Below are 12,807 nucleotides of genomic sequence, written 5' to 3' on the forward strand. Positions count from 1 at the left end.
TCATTGTTGCTTATATTAGTTCAACGAACTCCATCATTGTCGTGACCTAATTCTCGGTCAGCAACCTCGAAATATGGAGCTCGTTCGTTCGCTCAGTGCCTATACCCATTCAATTTAGCTCATTTACTAGTCTACATAATAATATACTTGCGTGTATTCGTGTATGTTTACGAATATCAACGAGCAGTTAGCTTTGCATATTCGTCGTATTTGCTTTTGCTCAGAACAACTACATTGACGTTCATAATATTCTGGCTCCCAATGTATTAAATGAGAAATATTTTCATTTTCATAGTATGAGTTTAATTACTCACACCTACAATATCATTGCAATTATTGCAACACACTTTTTGCTGGTGCACTGACATACAAACACACACATATATATGTATACACATATGTCTCTAGTCTGAACCAGCTTGAGCAAAGAATGTAATAATCCATGTATGCATTCAAACAACTACATGTGCATGTACATTTGTACGTATGCAGAAGAACGATGTTCTAGAGTTTACGCGAAAAATAATCAAGTGAGAGCCTACCAGTATGCACTGAAGGGAGAGCGCGAAGAAAAAATGTTATTGTTAGAGATATCTGAAGAGAGCAAATATGCAACCAGGGTTCACTTTAGCTACCGAACGGTCAATGACATAGAAACGAATAGTAAAGTGCACACTGCACAATCTCGTGGTATAAATATTTATAAAGATAACAGAAAGAACTAGAATTATTTAGCAGTTATGAGCAACAATTCAATTATGAACAAAATATTTAATTTTATATATACACACATACATACGTCTACTAAATGATTTTTCCATAGATTTCAAAGGAATAATATAAGTATAGTTTGATGTAAGTTGCTAGGGTATTGTTTTAATATCCAAATAGTACACACGAAATCACAAAGCCAGACCCCTATAAAATAAGCATGGATGTTTAAGAATGCCAACATTTATTACGCTAATTGAAAAATAAATTTTTCTATAAATATTAGATTTATAGGAGTAATATATTTTTACTATATATTTGTAAATGAGATAGCTGGATTCTAAGCCTATAAAACACTTTGCCTAACTGAGTAGCAAATATAGTGTTTTACATGAGTATCGAGGGAAATCGAGTAAAATTATAAATACCAAAATAAAATCATTAATTTTACAATGTGATGAAAAGCGCCAAACTATGAAAATAGGGCGATTAAGGAAAATTATTGAAAACCGAAAGGAATAAATCTCAATTTGTTATATACATACATGTATACATCATGTATATGTACAAATACATATATGCATATTGGTGTAATGATGTGCTTTTTTCTCAAAATTCCGCATACTCCGTTTTTGTAAACCATCATTCTTTAATAAAAGAATGTACCTATTAATACATACATACCGCCATACAATTTATGATACAGAAAATAAAGAAATGATGGCAGATTCGCAAACTTCTATGCGAAAGATTATGATGTACATATGGATGTATGATTGTGGATATAAACTATAAACAAGTTTTCGAGGAAAGTAAGAGGATTATTCCACGTAGTCATAAAAGTTAATATAAACTTTATTCACCATAGATGTGTGGTAAACCTTTCTTCTACTACAAATATTAATTTACACACTTATTGATTAGATGTTCTGATAAAAGCCACGCAATTACAGAATACTGCAAATGATTACCCCATATAAAGTTGATATAAATTTGTAGAAATAGCGTTCAATGACTTACTTGTGCTATAATTTGAATTTTACTCACCTAACCACTGGCCAGAAATACATACTGCACATAAATTGTACAGACGTATAACAGTGTAAAACTGCACTACTTTAAGAATTTTACCATTGACGTCATATGGCAGCCCCCAGTAGATTGTCATTGGAGCAATAGATGTGCAAAAACATACATACATATGTATAAGCAAACGAGTATTTGTATGTATTAAAGTTTATGTATTGTACATATATGTATGTGTATACAATAAATGTCCTCCATGTAAATGCTCAAACATTAGTTTAATTTGCAACAGACAAAGTTCATTTACCTCGACGATGGACACAGTTCCATTTCGGCCTCGTTAGGCGAGATAACTAGCGGACAATAGTTGCAGAGATTGTAGCTACATGTTGAGTTTGAGAGCGGAAAAACATGTATATATAATACAAGAATACAAGTATACTTAGCTGCGCTCACCAGAATCGCATATACGAGTATACTAACATATATAAATAAATTTGAGTATTTTTATGGAATTGAGTAGCAAACTTGAGCTTTTTTCACTTCGGCCATAGAAATATGATGAAACTGAACGCAATTTAAAAATTTGTATAGAAAATACATTTTACAAAAAGATTGTAGATAGGCATTAAAAGTGTTCATATACATCCATATGTACACAAATATGTGCAAATCAAATTGATAAATACTCGCATAATTTCTGGTACTTTTTTATTTATGTATATCGTACGAACTTCTATATTGTCACCTTTAATGTATTACATAAGCAATTTATGTGTTTATAAACTATTTGCTTTGCTTGGCGACAACGCTCAAGGTGAAATCAAAAAAGTTCATTGTGCTAATTTTCCTTTTCTGCCGGGGGTTGCTATTTACTTGACCTAGTTACCAGGCATTGCACCCAAAGATCGAGTTAGCATTAAGGTTGGTCTCAATTAGAAGCAAATCATTAGCTCATGAAAACTGAACTTTGCTTAGCACATGTACGAAATTCAGATAAAATCTGATTTCGTCTACCATAATATTAACATTTTGGAGTACTGATACAGCCATAAAAAATAAATATTTGCCTATATAGATATACATGTAAGTCTTATATATACAAATCTGATCTATATGTTTGGTATTTATATAAATATCACTAGTAGAAAACAAGTTTAAAAGGGTACGGTTATATTTAATAATATGGTTAGTTATAAAGGTTCTTAAAATACTGATTAAAAATATCTAACCCCAGTAAATATGTATGCATTTAGGTAAGTATGTATTTTTATGTAAAGAAGATAAAAATGCGCAGCTTAGTCGGGTCGGCTGCGTTCACTCACCTCACCAACACTTCTAAGATTTTGTACACAAATATACATTGACTATGTCATGCAGAGAAAGAACATAGCTTTATAAGTAAATATACATACATATACACATACTTTTTTATACATATGCAAAATATACGCAACTGCAACCACTCAATGAAGAGCGTATGACGGCTGCAAGGAGAAAATCCATGCGCATGCAAAGCAGCTCTTCTTAAAATCAATACGACCCTAAAGGAAAATTATCGGCAAATCTTGTGCAAATACTTAGAGAGTCAGCATTTGCAAACAATGATTTGAAATACAGTTTAAAAATCATTGAATCGAATTTAATAGAAAGACGTTTTTTGTATGCGAGAAGGCATAAGCCAGAAAATTCCATGAATATATTTATATTGATTGTATATCATATAATATAAAAACATGAGTTACTTGTATATTTAATAAGGTGAAATATAGAAAGAAAGAGTAAAAGAAGTAATCAAAGTAATTAAACGAATATTTGTCTGCTTCATAGCACTAACCTACAGTAAGGTCTAAAACATTTACAATGTTTTAAAGAAGCTTGGGATATGTTTTATATATTCTTTAAAAGTTACTAATTTAATCTTAAGGTACACCAGAAAGGTCTAGAATGTTGTGTATATATCGGTATTATTTATGGAGGTGCAGATGTGTCATTAAAAAGTTGTATTTATGTATTTTATTTGCATACTGTGTTATGTTCATATACCCAAGTATGTATATACATACATATATCAATTCTTTCGTTCGTTCGAAGGTGACTTAGAACTTGTAGGATCCTCCCTTTATCAAATTAGAGTCAATAGGAATATTTTTGTACGCGTTAAACGCATGTCACCACCAATGAGAAGCCATCAACCTCTCAAACCGACTATGTTTTTTATGAGAAAAGTTTACGTACGTATATGTACATACGTGTATTGACTCTTGCTGCAACTATAACGACGTGTGGCTACGGTAGCGAACGCAGTATCAAACTGTCTTTCTGTTGCGCCGAAAGTACCGCACAGTGCAATGACTTTCACACACTGTAAAATGTGCAATGTTACACGCAGGTGTATACGTGCAAAGTACGTAGTAGTATTTGACAGTTATCGGACAACGACAATTGGAAATTAATGCCTCAAAACGAATAGACGTTCTTGATTAAATACATTTTTACGCTTACAATTCTATGCGTACAATATATACACACTCCCTAACCACAGTTATTTAATAGACCAAATGCTTCAAAAACTACAAGTGATGTATCTCTGTTACTTTTGAGGGAATACTTCGTTAACAACCAGATTTGTATGTGCAGGAATGAATTGACATTGATTATATACTTTGTAGGAAATTTATGTTATTCCAAAATACTTAATAATCGTATGAGTTTGCCAATTTGTAAAGGCACGCGCATACTATTGTTCTTATGTGGTATAATTTATTCTAACATATTCCAATGATATGAATAAAGGCACTATTTTTTCCCCATTTTGGTTACTGAACTGTAACATTAATAGGTGTTATTATTATATTATACAAACATCCTAGTTATTATTTTATATATATTTGATTCAATTATATAATAAATGTTTCTAATTGTAGGCAGTCGTATTACAGTATATTTAAGTGTGTGAATTCAATAGTAAAGAAAATGTTTCTCATAGCATATCGCAAGGAGTTTTGAGGCATCAAAGCATTTGTTGGATTCACTTATACGCATGTCTGCCCCTAAATATATGCAAAAATATAATACATAGATCGGTAGTTGTTAAATTACTTTTCATCTCCAAGCTAAACACGAGCAAGCATACATACTCTGTATACAAATGTAGTCTTTCTCAATGATGACATATCCGACTCTTAGCATTAAGTATGCATATGTGAGTATGAATACAAACTCGCGTACATATCACATACGCCTTACAAATAAAATTGTTCAACATTATCTGCTCCTTCATTCCAACTCTTAAAATTTCTCTCATTTCTCCTATATTTGACTACTTTTTCATGAACATGAATGAGCACCGTTTCAAGCTCAAGAGAGTACGATGCAAATCTATTGAGTCGAACACATTTTATGCCATACTGTGCCTAACCTAAATAAATGCAAGAGGTTGATGACACAAATGGCCAAGTGCATTGAACTGTTTATTGTGATACAGGGCTGCGAAGTTCACAAGCTTTGAAATCACTTTTAAAATTATATACATTTTAGCTTATATATGTACATATGTATGTACACACATTCTAAGAATGTACATATGTATATAGTGCTTGAAGGAAGATACATTTATGTAACCGTACATATGTATATAGTTATATTATTGTAATCCACAGTGTCACTCGAACATTTATAAAGTGGTAGTGATGCGTATTGAATGGTATTATTAAAACATGTACATATGTATGAATATACATATGTATATATAAGTACGTTACACAAATGTGCACATAGTCAAGCAATTATTTGCGAAAACTGTGAATTTTTTGTGAAATCAATTGTAATAATAATTGAAATTATTATATAAAAAAGGTCAGGCAGTTAATTATTAATATAATTTGAGACAATCATTCTTTCTATATGAATCTTAGAATGAAACGATTATTTGAATTGTTTTTATTTCACTTACAGGCCTGTATATATTAGAAGGACTAAATGCATTAGTAAAAAAGGGTCTTTGTTTTTATTATAATGTTTTTTAAAAACTTAATTCATAGAAGTTTTAGAGTATCAGTACAAATGTCAATCCCCAAAAAAGCACCCTGTTTGAGAGCACACTATTTAGTGCACACATTCATGTTTGCTATTCTCTCCAACACGAACTCTTCTCATACTCTTTTACTACCACTAATACATTTTGCTCCTACTCTCACGATTCTCCTTATATACTTCTTCTACATATTTATATATAAAAAATTGACATTGAATGAGTTCATTAACATCATGCCTGGTCAATTACCGCCACGCTTGCTGGGGCAAAACTGACAAAATCAGTAGGCAACTACATACACGTATCTGGGGGAAATATGTTGAGTTATGTATATATGTACACATATAAGAAGTATTCTTTTCGAGTGTAAATGCATAAACGGGTATGTGTGATTACTAATGTTGTAGAGTCTAAAGAAAAAAGCGAATTTCGAATTGCAGGTGAACACATCGCAAAAACTTAAAAAATCTCTATAGTAATACCGAAATTATACTCCCTGTGGATCAAACTATAGAGAACAAAAACGTTTGGTATAGGATATACTCGTATACATATGGTACATACATTTGTTTATTACAGGAGGACAATCAAAAATTACATATATATATATATACATATATAATATTTCAACATAAATCGGTACATATGTACATATATAAGTGATCATATGGTAGTAGTATCAATACACATATTTATTTACTAACTTCAAATTCGTATACTTGTAGTAAAATAAATAAAGTAAATAGTAGTATGTCTTGAATATACAGGCATACATATGTATGTACATCCTTATGTATGTATGTACATCCAGAAATACTCTCTGCTCTATAAAGTTGAATTATAATTTACTATATTTTTGGAGTGTATTATGTATGACCAGATATGAATGCGTAATACACTATATAATGAAGCATAGGAACACGGTGCTGCATACATAAGAAAATAATATTTTATAAAAGCTGAAATAATATCTGGCAATTCAAAAGCAAATGCCAATAAAACCGTGAAGGTCTTTTATTTAGTCATTCACTTGATTATCTTATTATTCACACACGTGTACGCAAATTCGTATAAATACACACCCATACACAACTTCACTAAACAGAGTGCGAATCTGATACTACTTTAAAATATTCGATAAGTTAAACCTGTTTCAAACTTCCTAATTAGTATTAAATACGCAAACCAAAATGTCATAATAACCTTGAAACTTGTTCTATAATAACGGATGTGTATTTGTATGAATTTTTAAGCTATATATCCGCACATACTTTTATAAATATGAATCTACTTTCATTCACACGGAAGGACAAAAACTCGGTTATGATCGATGTGCCTTTAATATAAATAATCGATAAATAAAAACACGCAAGATTGAAAAGAAGACGTCCTTTAAGGACAAGTAAATTTGTAAAATAAACCTATTAATATCAATTATATTTAGAAGTGATTTACATTGTCTAACCTTTGAAAGTCATATCCGCAAATAATGTTCCTTTCGCTATGTTCTGTCCAGGAACAAAAGTATAGCGAATAAATTACTATATATAATTTTCTTTATAATATTCCTAAGTATTTACTTACCTTACAACCTTCGCAGGAATGGACACCGTAATGAAAACCAGACGCTTTATCACCACAGACACGACATAGTACCGTTGTACCATCGAATTCTGTAAGATAAGAAATTAACACAAACAATTAAATATTTTTTGTTTGTAAAACTTCAGATTAAAATATGGGATTATTATTTATCCTTCATAAAAATTATTTAAAATTATCTTTTCTACAAAGATTTTACAGAACATTTGTATCATTTCTTCATAAAATAGTAATTAAGTTTAGAGGAGCTTTGAAGTGTGTTAAATAAACTTACATATATCTATTTACAAATGGAGTACGTATACATATCTACACATACAAGAAAGCTTCAATAGTTATAATCTTAATGATCGTCTTTGGCTCTTAAAATTTGCCTCAACAAACATATAAGTGTGCACATGTAAGTGTATATATCCACTATCCACATGTTCATATTTAAGTACGTACATGAGTTCATATTTACATGTATGGGTATGTTATTGGAATGAGAAAGAAGAAAGTTGTCAGTCGAGTTTGTTGTTCGCAAAAGTCCAACACATGTAACTTGATTCATTCATAATAGAAAAATTGCCTTGAACTTGAAATACATAAACAAACATTATGGACGACCAAGTTGATATTTCATTTAATTATTTATTCTTTATATAATCGATATACTTGTACATAATACAATAAAAAGCAATGTATGTATGTATGTAACAAGTAGGACCATTTTTACTTTGTAGCTTACTAGGTAATGGATATCTGCGTCGCTGTAAATAAAAATGAATACCGCATGATATTGTCAACATCGGAACATTTACGTTTTTTCACGTTTATAACTACAATACATAGCTTTTGTTCTTGTGTGTCAATAAAGCGTAAATATATAATATATAGGGGCAATAGCATAGTAATACTCAAAAACACTAACCTTGGTTTTCACTATTTTGAAGTTGCGAATTTAATTTACTACCACACTCGTACAGATGTAGACACGTTGACAGCATCTGTACATACTTATGTATATATGGTACATAGTATGTGCCAATGATTTCACAAAAAATTATATACAATATCAATCTGATTAACATATAAATATAAGAAAATTAAGGAAGACTTGCTTGCTTTATTATTTAAAACGCGTTTTATATATGTTTGTACATATGTGTATGTTTATACATTTAAGTTTACTTCCTATATTTAAGGTTTTTGCAAGTTCGCAAACCTTCTTGAGGTCAACTAAAGTTTAACGTATTTTCGAGGTTACTCTTTAAGTCGTTGACCGCATGTGATTTAAATGGTGGATAACAAAGTAATAATGAATATTTTTTTATGTTCTTCATTCATAATATATTCTAGAGGTTGTGTAAGTTATGTGAGCACTAAACACATTTTTTGGAACATTATAAGTTTGTTGAAAATATAAAAAAAGTAGATAGAAAAATCTCGTTTAATAACTTTTTTTTTTGATGCGAATTTGTTGATATACTTTTCACTCGAAGATTATTCGAACTTGAAAAATGTACAAACATATGTATTTATTTTGATTATATTTACACAATTTTATATGTTTAGTGACTGTGGAAGTGATTATCTAACAAACTTTCTATTTACTCTTACAAAAATGTAGCACACAGAAACATACCTACTAATACCCTGGAAAAACTTCATTTATACTTATATGTACTCCTACAAAAAGAAAAATGGTCAATAAAAAAAAATTGAAAAATAGCAACAATTTCCATTTAGTTGCGGCCAAGACGATGAACACTTTCTCTAATTATACTGTGCATTCACCTCATATTGATGACAATAGAAAAATGACAAACGAATATATGTATGTATGTACATATATAGATGGAATTGTTCACAACTAAGTACATACATTTATACACATTGTTTAAGCAAAGCATGCCTATAGATATCATATTATTGTACAAATAGTATACCCACATATTTATGGGGATATACTCGAAAAATATTCGTATAGTGTAGTACACAGTTAAAACGGAATACATTAATCATGTGTACACTCCTAATGCAACTGAACCAGTTTCGATTGTGTGTTGCTTGCACACATAAAAACAAATGCATGTATGTATATAAGTATATATGCACTTGGAAAGAAAATTTACAAGTTTGCATCTGCGATGAATAAATTGGGAGACAAGAGTAACCAAATGTCAAATTACTTCGCGGTTTTATATTACGATGAGTGGTATGACCATACAAATTACCCCACGGTTGTTGACATGAGAAACTGAAAAAGAGTGGTTAACTTTTAAAGTTTCACTTTCAATCTGGATGAGGTTTTTGAAGGTTGGAAGAAGAAGATAAGATAAACGAAAATACTACAAACTATAAAAATATATACAAACTCTTAAAATATATATGGCACTGTGGCGATGCCAGCCAAAACAACAAAAGCCTGCTTCACTCCAAGTATTCAAGTGCAACGCACTGCTCGGTTGTTGCTGCTGCGTTTACCATGACCGCGCAGTACTTATACACATATGTATATCTGTACATGTATATAAATGGAAAGCAATGAACCCGATGAGCAACTCAGTGGCTGGTTAAACAGTTCAATGAACGAGCACACTGATGGAATTGCAGTTACCACTGCTGCCATTGGCAAGCGTCAGTGGTTATGTTATTGTACAACTATTCGAATAAGTGCGATAATACAAATAAATAAATGTGTACCTATGGATGTGTAAATGTAAGTGACTTGAACTTTAACTTTAAAATAAATAAGTGTTTATAATTAATAAAAGACGGTAATAACGATCACATACATACATACATTTAGATTCTGGATAATATTATAGTATGTCTTAAATGTACAAATATCGAGGTGAAAATGCATATATATACTTATATTTTCTAAGGGTATATTCCTCGATAAACCAGTCTTAGTCATCACATTTGTGACTCTTTTAATAACAAAATAAATGTTATAAAACCGGTTGAAATGACAATTATTAACAAAACTTCCGCTTTAGTAAGAAGTCAAAAAACTGATAAAACAGCTATTCTCTTTTCAGTCGTTTTTATACATGTACATATGTTTATATTTTATCTGTCATCAAGCATGTATGTTAAATCAAAAAATATTAAATGAAAACTTGACTTATTCATATGCAATTTTAAACCAATTAACTGAGCAAATCTGTTGTTTCCTAATAATCAATTTTAAATATATAATTTGCCTATGAACGCTTAAATTAAACGGCCCATAAACAAACCTTTTAGGTTCAAATAAATTGCATATTTACCAATATTTAAGTCCGGTTCTCCTTTAATCGAACTCGCTACTGTTGTGTCCATTACAGGGTAAGATTTTATATATTCTGGGGTCTGCGGTCGAGAATCTGTTGCTGCAACACCGGCATTGTTAGTACCAGATAACTGATATGATATATCATTACGATTTAAATATGAAGAGTTTTGTGTGTAATTGTCAACATGTACAGTAGAACATGTCAGATCAGTAGTACTTGCAACATAATTATTAAAGTTTATATTATTTTGTGGTATATAAGATTCATTAGTATTGCTTTGTGTATTATTATGTGAACGTTGGACCACCAATGTGTTTTTATTGATGTTGCAAGTTGTTTTATTTATATATAAAATATTGGGAGAATTCTGACAATCACTTTCGGGAGAAGATGACGAATGAGATGAGATGCAAAAATGTGGAGAGGAACGACCATTTTCCAAATCTGAGGTAGTTATAATATTATTTGAGGCATTGTTGCCGGTAGGAATGCGTGATAAAGATGCTTTGATACATGGAATTTTTGTAGAAAACGGCTGTGTTCCATCCAAGTTTTTAATCAAGGGGTTATTAGAATGCTGAATGAAGTTTCTATGGCTTTCATGAGAACTTCCCAAAGAAACATCATCAGAAGAACTCGGAAATATTTTTCTTTGCTGATAATAGGTTGATGCACTTGTGTTCAGCGGTAGATTTAAAGCATTTTCTAAATGTGACGATCCAGCTATAACTTGAGATGTCAATGTAGAACTAGATGCTGGAGAGGTTTGTGGTACACTTGGTTGAATTTCATTTACTCTAAACGAATGGTAGTTTGATTGATTTTTAGAGTTTTGGTGTGAATTTCCAATAAGAGACGATGCAATAACTGATGTACGTTCATATTCACTTTCAGTATTGAGAATCAGTTGACATTCACTTTTATCTCGAAAAGATGACGTCAAATGTTCCGATGGCGACAGCAATAACCGCGCACTTGCACTTTCACTACTAATATGACAGTCAGAACTGTCAGCTGACATAACCATTTTCATTATGTATTACGTTAAACACAATTCCGCTTTTATTGATTTTACTTTTTTTAACAGCTTTAAATTTTTCAGGATTTAAAAACTACACTATTTCACTCAGGTCTAAAGTTGAAACTACGTAATTTTCCCGGAAAGTAACACTTTATTTTTTGTCTAATGTTTGCATAGCGTTTGCTGGGCGTCTGAAGTAGCTAACATTTTTAAGGACTAAGCAAATCATACAAATATTTTTATAAAAGTATTTATTTATACAAAAATGACCATTTTTGTCAAGATCATATACTTGTATTTTATTATGTGACCAAATAAATCAAATTAATCAGTCGAACACTACCTACAACACGGTTTTAATAAATATAACACGTTCAAAATAAAACCACAATACGACCGCACTGAATCCACGACCCGTTCATCATGAAGCGCTGTATGTCAATGAAAGGAAAAGCAGTGCTGATGTTGGATCTTGTTCGCCACGGTTGGGTTCGAAATGCTTTTAGTTGGCATTACCGTAGAGCAATGTCTGAGCAGAGTTAAAAGTGGCGACCCTGATGATTATACGCCTATTCATGTGAGTGTGCATATATTTGTGAGCGTAAAAACCGACCCTGATATGCTCTTATATGCTCTTGAAATATCCGACTCGTATAATTTATTTTGCTTAAGCGGTTATATGCACAAAGATAATAATATCGGAAGCCTATGACTTGTACGGGGAAAGACTGAGGTTATTAACTTAAACACAATGCATATACAAATATTTATATGTATATTCCAATTTAGCCATTCAACGAGTGATCTTCGCACTTCTGAGGAGTATAGAGAGAGCTATAGTGAGAGAGGGGACGCATACATAGTTATTCACTTTAATGTATACGTGTTTCAAATTTATATTCATACATATATACATATGTTCGTATAGGTATAAGACATATACTTACACATGTGTGTACATAAATAACTATCATCCTAGGCCGGCATAAAGGATAAATTTTGTTTTGTGTAATTATTCTTACACATACATATTTTACGTGGTTGAGTGGTCTTGTAATTTTGTAATATTTAAGAAATTTCCGTTTTTTCGTCTTTTGCTGAACATTTTTCTAGATTTTCATACAAATTTATATGTTTATCTAAGC

At 31.1% G+C, this 12,807-nt stretch overlaps 1 protein-coding gene across 3 annotated transcripts in view; it reads right to left on the reverse strand.

The window, feature by feature from the left end:
- Positions 1–12,807, reverse strand: part of Eip75B (Ecdysone-induced protein 75B) — a 56,172-nt gene that overhangs the window by 21,452 nt on the left and 21,913 nt on the right. For 2 of the 3 annotated variants that reach the window (XM_036358382.2, XM_070111985.1), the window contains one exon: positions 7,358–7,446. In XM_036358382.2, coding sequence (XP_036214275.2) covers positions 7,358–7,446 — 89 coding nt within the window. Of the gene's footprint in view, positions 1–7,357; positions 7,447–10,635; positions 12,098–12,807 lie in introns of those variants that run through there. The other variant, XM_036358384.2, reaches the window with a different exon arrangement.

Source organism: Bactrocera oleae, chromosome 6 (genome assembly GCF_042242935.1).
Source record: "Bactrocera oleae isolate idBacOlea1 chromosome 6, idBacOlea1, whole genome shotgun sequence".
NCBI lineage: Eukaryota > Metazoa > Arthropoda > Insecta > Diptera > Tephritidae > Bactrocera > Bactrocera oleae.